Source organism: Neohortaea acidophila (assembly GCF_010093505.1).
Source record: "Neohortaea acidophila strain CBS 113389 unplaced genomic scaffold BDY17scaffold_1, whole genome shotgun sequence".
Taxonomy (NCBI): Eukaryota; Fungi; Ascomycota; class Dothideomycetes; order Mycosphaerellales; family Teratosphaeriaceae; genus Neohortaea; species Neohortaea acidophila.
The window spans coordinates 565,573-578,213 of record NW_022985510.1 but is presented as its reverse complement, the minus strand read 5'-3'; the positions used below and the strand labels follow the sequence as shown (position 1 = coordinate 578,213).

General features: G+C 56.5%; 7 protein-coding genes across 7 annotated transcripts; 2 read left to right on the top strand and 5 right to left on the bottom strand.

Moving 5' to 3' along the window:
* Positions 1-319: 319 nt before the first annotated feature.
* Positions 320-1,134, bottom strand: BDY17DRAFT_314399 (thioredoxin-like protein; the record flags this gene model as incomplete). The annotated part of the gene is made up of 3 exons (XM_033735816.1): positions 320-385; positions 443-1,016; positions 1,088-1,134. 3 exons carry the CDS (start codon positions 1,132-1,134, stop codon positions 320-322), a joined length of 687 nt encoding a protein of 228 aa, XP_033593799.1.
* Positions 1,135-1,784: 650 nt separating this feature from the next.
* Positions 1,785-2,746, bottom strand: BDY17DRAFT_288553 (uncharacterized protein). Its single transcript, XM_033732207.1, has one exon. It carries the CDS (start codon positions 2,625-2,627, stop codon positions 2,187-2,189), a length of 441 nt encoding a protein of 146 aa, XP_033593798.1. The 5' UTR covers positions 2,628-2,746; the 3' UTR covers positions 1,785-2,186.
* Positions 2,744-4,493, top strand: BDY17DRAFT_288551 (Lipocalin-like domain-containing protein). Its single transcript, XM_033732206.1, has 2 exons — positions 2,744-3,878; positions 4,003-4,493. Exons 1-2 carry the CDS (start codon positions 3,030-3,032, stop codon positions 4,111-4,113), a joined length of 960 nt encoding a protein of 319 aa, XP_033593797.1. The 5' UTR covers positions 2,744-3,029; the 3' UTR covers positions 4,114-4,493.
* On the bottom strand, positions 4,494-5,978 carry BDY17DRAFT_6429 (uncharacterized protein). Its single transcript, XM_033738576.1, has 3 exons — positions 5,661-5,978; positions 4,914-5,597; positions 4,494-4,799 (listed from the first exon to the last, which is right to left on the bottom strand). The coding sequence occupies exons 1-3, from the start codon at positions 5,909-5,911 to the stop codon at positions 4,544-4,546; spliced, it is 1,191 nt and encodes a 396-aa protein (XP_033593796.1). The 5' UTR covers positions 5,912-5,978; the 3' UTR covers positions 4,494-4,543.
* Positions 5,979-6,458: 480 nt separating this feature from the next.
* BDY17DRAFT_243871 (VID27 cytoplasmic protein-domain-containing protein) lies at positions 6,459-8,870 on the bottom strand (the record flags this gene model as incomplete). The annotated part of the gene is made up of 1 exon (XM_033730476.1): positions 6,459-8,870. The coding sequence occupies one exon, from the start codon at positions 8,868-8,870 to the stop codon at positions 6,459-6,461; it is 2,412 nt and encodes an 803-aa protein (XP_033593795.1).
* Positions 8,871-9,140: 270 nt separating this feature from the next.
* On the bottom strand, positions 9,141-10,414 carry BDY17DRAFT_288547 (uncharacterized protein). The gene has a single exon (XM_033732205.1). The coding sequence runs from the start codon at positions 10,299-10,301 to the stop codon at positions 9,234-9,236; it is 1,068 nt and encodes a 355-aa protein (XP_033593794.1). The 5' UTR covers positions 10,302-10,414; the 3' UTR covers positions 9,141-9,233.
* Positions 10,415-11,124: 710 nt separating this feature from the next.
* On the top strand, positions 11,125-12,641 carry BDY17DRAFT_6331 (uncharacterized protein). The gene is made up of 3 exons (XM_033738571.1): positions 11,125-11,490; positions 11,571-11,817; positions 11,883-12,641. The coding sequence occupies exons 1-3, from the start codon at positions 11,219-11,221 to the stop codon at positions 12,375-12,377; spliced, it is 1,014 nt and encodes a 337-aa protein (XP_033593793.1). The 5' UTR covers positions 11,125-11,218; the 3' UTR covers positions 12,378-12,641.

Here is a 12,641-nt window from a genome sequence, read left to right as displayed (position 1 = left end):
GAAGAACCTCCAAAGAAGCGAGCGAGTGCCGATATGGCGAGCCTTTGGGCTGCCGGAGGCGTGCAGAGCCTTCAGACCGCGAAGCGGTAGCACTCGCTGAGGAGAGGAAGAAGAAGAGGAAGAGGGGAGAATTGTGAAGAGGCAAATTGGAGTGTGCGAATGACTTGCGCCAAGCAAGACGTGTAGGGAAGGAGCGAGCCAAACACAAAGGGAAGGAGCGACACGTCACTGACAACTGACAGAACGAAACGTTCCAGGTTGGGATCAGGATTCAGCACAATACAAGCCATACAATGCTCGCTCATTCGCAATGCTGCTCTCAGCACGTCTCCCCACCACTGGTGACAGAGGCCCCAGAGAGACGATCGTCAGCTTTCGCCTCGTCCTGCCATCCAGGTTAGCATACCTCGCGATCAAGAGCATCCTCAGCAAATCCACTTACAAACACCTGCAAAAATCCCTCGGGCTCCTCCGCCCCTTCAACAACATATTTCCCATTAATCGTGAAATTCGGCACCCCGCCGATAAACTTCCTCAGTGCCTGCAGCACCTCCTTATCCACCTCGGGCCCGCCAGAATCAGACTCCAACCAAGCCTTCGCCTCCGCCTCGTCCAAGCCCGCCCGGACACCGCGCGCAACCAGCACGCCGCGATCGGTGATGTCCTCGTTCTCCTCAAAGTAGGAGTTGAACAGCTCCTCGACGACTTTAGTTTGCATCGCGGGGCCCTTCGTTTTAGCGAGTTGAATCAGGCGGTGCGAGTCGCGCGTGTTGCCCGTTTTGCCGCCAAAAGCAAAGTCGATGCCGACCTGCTTGCCCAGGCGAGCGAGGTTGACTTGCATCGCCTGCGTGCGGCCCGGGCCAAACTTCTGGTGGTAGTACTGCTGCTTGTCGATGGATTTGGGGGCGTCGGGGTTGAGGTAGAAGGGCAGCCAGTTGGTTTCGAAGGTGTCTTCTGGGTTGGAGGCTTTGTGCGCCTCGATCGCCTTTTCCAGGCGGTTCTTGCCTACATAGCACCTGTTGGTCATCGGTTAGTCATGCCCGAGGCTGACAATGGTACATTCAGTTGTTTGTGATGAGGAGCTTACCACGGACAGACGGTGTCCGAGACGATGTCGATGGAGTATTTTGTCATTTTTTGCAGGGTCGGACGGAGAGCCAGGGTGGGAGATAGTGTGGTTGTAGATACTTTGGATATGAATCGATACGAGAAGACTGCGGACTCGACTACGATGGAACTGTGCCTTGGGGGTTTTGTAGTATGACGCGAGAGGCGAATGGATTATTAATTCGAGGTTGCCATCCGGACCCCGCAAATATTTCCAACCCGTTACCGACCATGAGAACAGTCAAAGAATGGCGAACGACAAATCAAACATGAGTGTGAATGGAAAGGGTCTAGGATACGGTATAGGGTAGGTGCAGGGAGCTGCCGGTGGTGGAAAGGGCGTGTGGTTATTGAGGAAGGCAATCAAGTAAATGAAAAGGCACGTGATGATGGCCTCGAACACCACTCCCTACCCTATAACACAGTCGCTTGTTCGTGCAGACGCTATTGCTGGCCATGAGCTCTTCAAACTCTCACTGGATGTATATGAACGTCACGGTGGTGCACATAGTAACCACTCGCATGCCGTCGCATCCTTTCGCCGCACGACGAGATTGGGATTGACGGATAATCTGGCGTTTCCGGGGCGCCGAGCAATCGAAGCGCGGCTGCGGCTCCACCAGCACACGTGCGGAAGACTCGGCGGGATTTATATTACGTCTTGGTGAGTAAACAGAGCGTTGTTTTCACGTGGCGAAAAGCAAGCAAGCAATCAATCCGTCGGCTTTTGGCGCCTTGCTTTCCTCTGATATCATCGGGACATGGAGTGCACAGTGTCGCTGTACCTGACCGTTGCAAAGCCAATCAAACGGTGCTTCACGGATCGGGCGGGAGGTGGCGATGGACCAATGGGTGGCTGTTAGAGCAGCCGCCAGGCCATCACGCAACGACACGAAACAAGTCGTCGAATTTGTAGCATGGAAGCTAAGACATTGACGTGGAATGTCGGAAAAGGGGGCCGAGGAACAAAGGAAGAGGCGATGACCAGTGCACAAAGGCAGCATTGCCAGTGTGCGCAAAGTGAAGTGGTGAGGCTGACAAAAAGATACGCAAAGCCCACCTTGGACTTGCCTTTTCCATCATCGCCGCGACCGGGGCAGATTGCGAGGCTCGGTCAGCAGCAAGCAAAAAAAGTCAATCTGCGCCGGCGGGCGGACGATGATGATCATGACTCTGGCGCGCATTGTGTGATTGATTGCAGGAGGGGAGCAGGCACAACGTTGCGGGCTCGGCGGCCGGGCTTGGGCCACCCCACCACGCTGCAGTTGCAGAGCACGCCGGGCCCGGGCTAGCCGGAAGCAGTGAGCAGGTACATTTCCAGGCAATCCCAATTTAGTAGCACCAACTGCCCGAGGAGGGTTGAGATGAGGGGGGGAAATGACGGCGTCTGGCTGGCCTGAGGAGGGAGAGGGATGCGGAGAGATGTTTGTTTGTTTGGCGAGGGGCAAGGGAGGGGGAATGGACGGATGAATGACAGAATGAAGGGCAGAATGAACGGACGTACCAGCAAAGCAAGGCATTGGGATTCCAGTGATGATGAGCCTGGCGCCGCGGAAGCTGAGCGAGCAAAGTTCCCGAAATATTGATTCTGCAAACCGAGCGCGCGCTAGCCCTCGGCCCTGCCCCACCCCACCGCCCCGGCCGCCGCTGGGCGCTGTTTATTACCCGTTCATCACTGCAGCGAGTGAGTGACAGCCAGCGAGCAACCCTACCGTCCCCGTACGCATCGGTGCCCTCTGCCTCCACTGCTGGCTGCTACCCGTCCGTTGCCTGCGCCGGGCCTCTGCTCTTCCGGACCGCTCACGCCTCCCCACTCCCTCTCCCACCCACCCATACACACCCACCCACACAACATCCTCCCTCCCTCCTTCCCTCCCTTCCATCATGCTCCCATCCCCACGCCCCCTGTCGCCCGCCTTCCAATGCTGTCCTGTTACTCGCCCATGGTAAACATGGCCGGCTCGAGCTCGCAATTCCTGCAGGTCCCCAAGATCCCCCTTCGCCGCCCCAAACCACAACCGCAGCAGGCCCGCGCCCGCTCCCGATCACGCCCTCGCAGCGACAGGCCCGAGGCCGTCATCTCCCCCATCGCCGCCCGTCCGCAGTCCCCCCCGATGCCTGCGGCAGACTCCCACCACAAGCCCAGTCTGAATGGCTTCTCCTCCCACACCGCCCACCCCATGACCAAAGACATCACTCCCACCCCGCCCACCTACTATACCCCGACCCCGGACGTCAAAATGAACGACGTCACCATGGCCGACGACTCGACCGGCACCAATTACGATGATCTCTCCACCGACCTCAACGGCGGAATGTACACCCTCGAGCAATGCGTCACACCACCCCCCGAGATCCCCCTCCGGCAGAAGTTAATAGGGACATGGAAGCTCGAATCCTACATTGCCTACCCGACTCCCACCTCCGTCCCCCAGCGGCCCACCTACCCCATGACGAAAAACGTCACCGGCTTCATCATGTACACCCCCGATGGCTACATGTCAGCACAGATGCTGATTCCCGGCCAACAAACCTTCAAGCGCGGCGAGGGCGACGATGCGCAGTGGACCGAGGCGGCCAAGCGCTTCTTTGCCTACTCCGGCCCGTTTTACATCACCGACGAAGGGCCGGGGCGAGAAGAGACTCTCCGCCATACCTTTCAGATATGCAACCTGCCCGGCTGGGTAGGCGATATCCAAATCCGGACACATCGCTTCGAGGAGAATGGCGAGGTGCTCGTACTGGGGAGTGAGGAATTAGCAGAGATCAAGGTACGTTACGCTCCGATACCTCGCTCGTTTCCTTGGCCTTCGCCTCGGCAGCCTCAGACGCGTGGCTGTGCTGCATACCCCGACTCGTCCTTGGCTCACCTTGGCTAACATGTGAATCTTGCAGGGCGACAAGCGAAAACCCGAGCTTCGATGGAGGCGCGCGCGCTGCAACCTGAGCGCCGACCCGCCTCCTCCCACGCCGCAAATCAAAATCAGCGGCCCGGAAGAATCATGACAGACGCTCAATCCCTTCTCGTCACGGAGCGGCAATTGTGGTCACTGAAACCCGATTTCCGCCCACCTTTCACGACCAAATATAGATGAAACTCGCGGCGAAACACACCACGCCCAGTCCCGCCATTCTTTTTATTACATGTCTTTTGAGCATGGCCCAAGCATTCTCAGCGAAAACGGGGGCAGTGGGACCACGGCGCAACGGGCGAGGAGATTTCATCTACCTTATGTTTCGAGATATACCACCAAATCGCACAGGCTGCCGGCTGGCTCTTCATCACACAGGAGGGCGTGCAACGGAGAGTACACGAGGCAAGCGAGGGGCAGGCTGAGAGGGCAGGCAGACCGACAGATTTAGCACGCGCGAGAAAATGACCAAGACCTCATTTTCCCGGCTTGTACAATGGCATTTCCTTGGCCTGCTTCATGTCTTACTCCATCCCGCGGGATATGTCGTACCGCCACAGACACATCCGCTTGTCGTAGAAGCTGGTGCTGACTATCGTCTTCTCTCGGCCCCTACTGCCAGGCTGCACATCACTCCCGTAATTCATGCTCTCGTGCTCCTCGAACTTGGCCATGACGTCGAACTCCCACTCCCCACTTCTCCCCCTCCTCCTCAGCCGAACAATGCGGGTGCCGGCGTGCATGCAGCTCGCCAGGATGATAAGGCTGTAGCTTCCCGCCCTGCAACGGGAATCGTGTCAGATGGCGTCATGCTTTCTCTGTTGTTCCGAGTCTCGAAGATCGGGGCCGGGGAAGAGGGGGGCCACGTATTATTCCCGGCATGGCGAAACGTACCTCTGTATCCCGTCTTCAGCCTCAGCACTACTTCCTTCCCTTTCGAGCACTTTCAGCCGCCATACGCCGCCTCCAAGCCGGAGCTCGGCCTTGACTTCTCGCCTTCCCATCGCCGGACAGGAGATGAGGCGGATATGATCATCGTAGCTCCCCGTAAGCGCCAGCTCAGGCGTCAGAGGTAGGATGGCAGTGACGCCCGCGCCGTGAAACCTGCGATCAAACCACTTGACAGCCTGTCCAGCGGCGTCGTGATTAAAGTAGCGGAGAACGGCGTCGTCGCCTCCTGACAGCAAGCCCACTTCCTCTCCTAGCCATGCCATTGTCCATGCTTCCAGGTCGTGGCGGTGCACTTCTTGGACATCTGTCGTTGAGCCTGGTTCCCAGATTTCGCTGTCTGAGGAGCTCTCGCTCTCGCAGAGGTAGACGGCGCCATCGGACATTGTGACGCCTAGACAGGATGCTCGAGTGGGATGCCATGCCAGTGATAAAGCGAGAGCGTCTTCTGCAACGAGGATCCAGTTGTCGGATTCGACCAGCGATGGCGAAGCCGTCCCGTCTTCAGGGCGAAGGTTGTAGAACTTCACCAAGCCGTCCGAGGTGGCGACGGCCAGGAGCGTGGGCGTGTGCGGCGACCATTGGAGATCTAAGATGGCGGCGTCGGTCTCTTGAGTTTCGATTTGCGTGCTGTTGCTTGCTTGTAAGCCATCTAGATCGTGAGAAGGAGAGAGAGGGATTAGAGAATCCTACATCGTGTCGCCGTCAAGGCGGAAGAGAATCAGACTGCCTGTCCTCTTGGCCTCTACCGGCCGAGTCTCGTCTACATTCCCCCCCTCTGCATCGACTACTCCATCGACAGCGCCAGAGTTCGGGCTGGTTTGGGCTTGCGGGTGCAAGAAGTAGGTGCCAACTACGAACAAATCCGGATGTGCTGAACAGAAGGCAATACAGCTGGGAGGAAGGTCTAGCGTGAGGGTTTGGATTGAGGCAATTGATGCCATGAAATGGAGGTAGTTCGTCAAAAGTTGAAGTTCATGTTGCGCGATGAAATCCTTCCGGCCCGTTTTGGCTTTTACATCCTTCCCTCACGAAAACGTCGCTGCACGCTCGGCTTTGGGATAGTGGTATGGACTGACGCAAGAGTACTCCAACACAAGTCCTGCTTGACCATAGCTGCACGGCTGTGACATCTATGTTCGCTACTATGTAGATACATACCCTGCCAGGCTGCCTGGAACGCACGGCAGAGAATAAAGTGAGGTCAATCCTTCCCCTCCAACCCGAAATCCTTCCACCAGCATCCTGCAGCTCCTCCCGCTCGTCGCCATGCCGTCGCGTTGACAACCGGAGCATTACGTCGCCGCAACGGGGCATCCAAGTCCTGCATAGTGGTACAGCATGCCGACGACCCGCGATCCTTTCACCCTCGCTCGCCTAATCGTACCCGGTACATTCTCTCTTCGGATGTCGACCCGGATACGGGTGAGGCGTTGCGTGCGCCTGCGGCTCCTCCCACGTGTCGTGCTCTCCACACTCCGCATACCGTACTCAGTACGGCGAGTTGACAATCTCGTTCCTAGAGAGATAGCTTCCGCGCCCCGTCTGACTGCGCCTCGGCGTCGCCATGATGCTCTCGCGCGTCGGGCGCTGCAGCGCGCGTTTCGTCACCATGTCCACTTCGTTCGGCAGCGCGACGACAATATTCTTGTCGCTGCCGAAGCGGAAGTTGTCCGCTTTGATCTCCTCGCTGTACCGCTTGATGCTGTACGGGTCTTTGCGGCCTTGCAAGATCTTCTTGAGCGACCACGTGACGACGAACGGGCCTGTGGCGGTGATGATGCTGGTTTCTTCCTTGCCCTCGCCGGTATTGAAGCGAGCGGGGGTGAAGGACAAAGCCGCACCGGTCTCGTGTTGGAACTGCGCGACGTGCGATGGAGTGAGGCCGAGGCGACGCGGTTGCGGCTTGGAGTCTTTTCCGAACGACTTTTCGAAGCCCAGCTTGCCTGCATTTTTGCCTTCCTTTTGGAGAGCATCGATGAGGAGCAGATATGTGCGAGTGGTTGCGAGGATCCAGCGGCCGTCAGCGCTAGTGTCTACGCCGATGATCGGATCACCGAGCGCAGGCAGCGCGGTCTTTGCGATAATCCCAAGCCGGTCGAACAGTCGGATGTCGCCTTTGTTGGAGGCAACGGCGATATAACCCTGCTCGGTGGTCGCAGCAGCTGAGAAGTCGTTCTTGCCGGCGTACTGCTTCAACTGACTGTCCACAAGCTTGTTGCCCTGCTGTCGGGGATCGATGCGGTACAACGCGTTGTTGGACAACCCGAGGAAAGTCTGCTCGCCCGTCGTCTGCGCGAATTTGTTCTCCGGAGCATAGATGTTGACTGGTATGTCATCGTGGACTTTCCATTCGTCAACCACCTTGCCCACTTCAAGATCCATGCGGTACAGGCTGTGCGGGTCGTTCTTGTTCTGCAAGACCATGTTTCGGTCTTCTTGGTGCAGCATCACCTTGCTGGGAGAGAACACTCGACCCTTTGGCGTGGCGACGTTGTTGATGGTGGTGCTGTGTTGGAGGTGATTGTCCGCAGTGTGCTTGAACACACCAATCTTGTCACCTCTGACGACGAATGATCGATCAACCTTGGCACCGACAGCAAGCTGGCTGTTGACGTTTCCATCCTTGAGATCTGATTCGACCTCATCCTCATCCTCGTCCTCGTCGTAATGCTCACTCAGCCTGTCGCCTTCCGAGTCTTCGTAGTCCTCCTCCTCTTCATCCTCCTCCTTGGCTTCCGCCTCGCGGAGATCGTCTTTTGTGGCGTCCTCCAGTACAAGCTCATTGAATGCATCAAGCACGTAGTCTCTCTCAGCATCCTTGATCGCCTTCTGCCATTTCGTCTCGTGCAAATGCTCCCACAGTGCCTGCATGAGGCCCTCCTGGAAGCGTTCCAGCTTTTCGCGAGTGTCAAACTTCAGCAGCCAGGAGTATGCAGAGCCATCATCGGTGTAGTGGTTGAAGATGAAGCTCAGATACTCAAAGTTGAAGACCGGGTTAATGTCGGGCGTCACCTCTTGACCCAGCCATGGCTGTTTGCCGGTGATTTGCAACCAGTATTTCCATTTCCCGACTTCTGCTACCGTCGCTTCGACTTCGGCGTCTTGCAAGATGAAGGTGCCGGATTGGAAGTCGAACAAGTGCAACTCGGCCTGCTCGGTGGCCAAAATCTCGCTGCTCTTGGGGTTCGCTCGCGCAACGGGTGCTTTGGTGGGGGTCTGGACGACTGCGCGGGAGGTCTCGGGAGAAGCAAGCTTCTTCGATGACGATTCGCGCACCATCGTGGGCTCTTCGGGGAGGTTGTTGAGTGAGGGGGCAAAGGAAGGTGATCGGCCAATGGGGGTGGACAAAGGGCTGGCGCGAGGGATGAAGGTATCGTCGTCAAAGTCGAACTGCTTGAGTTCCTCGTCGGTGGCCTCTTCGTGACTCTTGCGATACTTGCGCTCGTATTGACACTGCGCAGCGAGCAACTGAAAGGCAGCGGCGGCGTCTGGTCTGGTCTTGGAGTCGCAAACGAATTCGAACAAATCACCGGGATCGCCGCTGTGATCTCTCCAAGCAACAACTGCCTCGCCGGTATCCCTCACTTCCACGCGCAAGTGAAGCTCCTCGTCGAGCAGGAAGGTCTTTTCGTCCTTATCGCCTAGCGCAACGCCTTCGCCTTCCTCCTCTTCGAGCAGTTCCGCTTCGCCCTCTTCGTACACGCGCTGGATAACGAGCTGGTAGTGAAACTCTTGGCCGGTGCGTCGGATAGAAGCGGCGGCGTCCTTGAAGATGAGTTCGCTGTAGCCCTTGGGGGAGAGGGGGCGAACGATAAAGAGTTGACCGTCGGGCAGCTCGACCAGGGTTTCCTTGCTTGCGTCTCCAAAAAGATATTTCGAGAGACTCTTGAGCGCAAACATGTTGCGCTTAGGAGATGCCGCGAGCCGGGAAGCCCATGATAAGGTGTAGAAGAGGACAGCTGGCGGGGAAATTGGGGAGTTTTGAAGGTTGCAAGAAAGCTGGCGTGAAGGCCAGCAAGGTAGAGGTGTCCAAACAAATTATGTCACCGCCGGCTGCCTTGTTGCCTGAGACCGAAATTTGGTTCACCGGGGAAACTGCGCGTGACTCAGCAGCGCGATCACATGATTGATTCACTTATCCAATCGTCTCGTCTCACGCTATATGCGCCCAGCCTCTTCACCACAGAATGCAAGAGCCGGAGGTACGTACCACGGTTATGTGTGCCACTGTTTGCTTTGAGCACGTCTTTCTATTGATCTACACTAGAACTCATAAGGACTATCCGGTTGGGCTTCAATTATGTACAGCGTCGAGACATGCTGATCCGGGATGAAGTACAGCCTCAACTTGCCATCCTCCACGCTCGCCTCAATCGGATTCTGCGTCAAAGGCACGCCCAGCGCGCTTCGCAGCACAATGGGCACCTCGTCCAGCGGCGTCATCGTCTCGACATCTACAATCGCTATGCCACCAAGATTGTACGCTGTAAGGCCTGACCCAAGCGTTGCCACACCGCCGCACAGCATCACCGCTCGATTGTCGTAGAGCGCAGAGTGCCCGAGGAATTTGCAATCTTGGTAGTCGACGTAGTAAGACGGGTTTCTGACGGTCGACTCGGGCGCGGTGAATCCTGCCTGGGAGAAGGAGCCCGCGTCACTTGACACATTGTTCAGATTCCACGTGCTCGCGTTCCGACTGCCCCAATTCAACGCTGTGACGCTGTTCGTGGCGACGTCATGCACCACACCGCCGAGATGATCGTTGTAGTGCAGAACCTGCTGAGGGGCCAAAGTATCCGGGTCGGTCTTGTAGATGTAAGCCGTACTATTGGGCCGGTACTGTGCGATATCGCCCCAGATGAATTCGCCATCAAAGTCAATTCCACCATTGTGGTACTCAAGAGCTCCGAGAGGCGTCAGGGTAGCATCGGCAATGCGCGAGCCGTTTCCGTTGAACACGATTAAATGCGCGAAGCCAGCGCCAGCTGTCCGATCGGTACCGTTGATCGTTTTGCCGTAGGGAATGGTGGGAAGTATGTACTCGCCAGCGCTGACAATGTAGCGATCTGCGCCTAGTCGAACCATCCCCTCGGGCTCGTAGGAATCCCCCTCCAGGGAGATGTTAGCTATAGATTTCCAGATTGTTGTCCGGCCTAGGGTTTGGAACAGAGCCACGATCTCTTCTCCATCGCTGTTTGCGTGAGATGGAGGCAACGGAGACGGTGCGAAAGGCACGCCAGGCTGGTAGACCGTGATGTTGAGTGGGGAGGTCAATTGGGATAGGACGACGGCCAGGCAGGAAGCCTGGGCAAGAAGATATTTGACCGACATTGGATGAGTTGTTGATTGAAGGAGAGCGGACAAGCTGCTAACTTTTCCTCTTACCTCTCAGTCTCGGCACGTCATAGTGGAAAGTGTTTGGCCATTTCGAACGGAGTTTTGCTAGGCTTAAGGAACGCTGGGCGCTTTCCGGGGAAAAGACGTGAGGACCAAAGATTGTCGCCACGTGCGCTGACACTTTTGCCGATCCTTCCGAACGTCACCCACAACCCCCTACAGGTATACAAGTTGAAGTCCGAATTGAGTCGACGCTACCCGCACAAGATGCCCACGAAAGAAGACATTTGGCCGAGATGGCACGATGGCTTGAATATATCGATGGAAGAAGGGTCTCGCCGCACCCTCACCCCTCGGGCCCTCCGGCTCTAAGCCCGTTTTGCCCCTGCGGTGCATGCAAGCGGAAGCTTATTCCAGCTTCACGTCGCCGTCGACGCAAGCCACAGTCTCCAGGGGCGTCAAGAGTTGCCCATCCTGCTCTGCTCTGCCCATCTGCGGCAGCTCACAATCTCGGCGTCGACAGTTCCCTTGCCATGTCAGGTAGATGGCCAAGTTGGGGCAGCAATTGACTCCTTCTCCGATTGTCCAGTGAACAGCGTGGCATCACAATCTTCTTGCTGTACATCTCAGCATACCCACCACCTGGTTGTTCCGCTGAGCGGCATTGAGGCTCGATACGCCACGCAGATGGTCAGGCTATATTCCACGGCGTGGTGCCGCTCTAGGCTCGTCCAAAATTCGGCCCTGGCATGGCCTGACCGAAGCTAAATGTGACAAGACCTCAGCCAGGCGAGAGCAGGTGGGCTACAAATAAGCCCTCCTCAGTCCCCTGAGACCATTCCTCTTTTTCTTTCACTCACGAACTCTCCATTGACGGTCATATTCTCCTACTTATTCTCCAGTTCTTCACGATGCGGCTCTTGCACGTCCTGCCCACGCTCCTCAGCCTTGCCTCTCTGGCATCGCTCGTCTCGGCAGCTGCCGTCAAATCAAGTTCTACGACGTGCCCCAAGCCTACGACTTGTCCTGTGTCTACCACTATTGTCACAAAAACGACATCCGGGAAGAATGCGGTGACAAAGACGATAACTGTTCACCAAACTGTTACGGCTTCTGCGTCCCCGACAACTACGACAATAACGGCCACTACAGACTTGGATTATTCCGCAGCCGCTTATGTAACGTAAGTTGGCTCGTCTTTGCACATGCTGCTCGCTTTGTGTCTTCCAACTCCAACTCAGCACTAATTGCGTCGTGGCGTAGGACGACCTTTACTCTGACCGTGACCCCTACTACTACGGTCACTAGCTACTCCAACGCCGCGTCCACACCCCCACCGGAGAAGAGAGACGTGCATCGTCGTGCGACCAAATGTCCGGCGGTGAAGGCTTGCACCACCTCTGTGTCTACCTTTACAACGACCTTTACTAGCGCCAAAGCTACCTCAACTGTTACCGTGATATCTAAGAAAACCATTACGACCACCCCAACCGTCACGGCCACAGCTACTGTACGTCGTGCATTCTCTCTTCTACGTTGAATGACCACTGCTCTAACCACTTCCCCTTGCCTTAGATCACATCAAGCTCCGTTACTACAGTGGAAATGACCAGCACGATTACCAGCACTGCGACCGCTTCAACGACCACGTCAACCGCAACCGTTACCTATTCATCGTTTTACATCACTGCGAGCGACAGCGCCGTTGTCTCAGACGGCACTACGCTAGAAGACCAGTATTCCTCGTCCACCGCCGAAGGCACAAGTGTCTTCAACGGCGGCGGCACCGTACTCGCTCTCTACGGGGGTACACTGTATGACACGGAGCATGATGCGTTGGCATCATACGATTTCGCTGAGCCGACAGATCTGGTCTTTCTGGGGGAGGTGAAAGCCCGCGAGACCAGCCAATGCCTGTGCCAAATCGACTCCTTCACCCTGGTACTCAGTTGCAATTGTAATGGCAACTCCGTCTTCCAAACCGACTCGAATGGCGAGGTGCATCTCGATACTCAAGTGGACAGTGGCAACTATGCGATCACGCCAGTGATCCAGCCTATCTTGGACTGATCTGGTTGGAGCTTTCGCAAGGTCGAGCGTCCACGCGGAGTAGGAGAGGTCGGGCGTAAAAAGCGAGCGAGGTCACGAGGAGATGGGCAGCTTGAGCATGTACATAGGACGAGCTTGTACAGGCGTGCGCTGCTATGTATCTTGCCGATTTCTTCCGAAAGTGTACCACAACATCCCAAGTTGCAGTCCGTACACAACTAAAAAGACATGTGGACCGACGTTTGGACGTCTCGCGGAGCCATCGATGCACCTGCACACATCTCT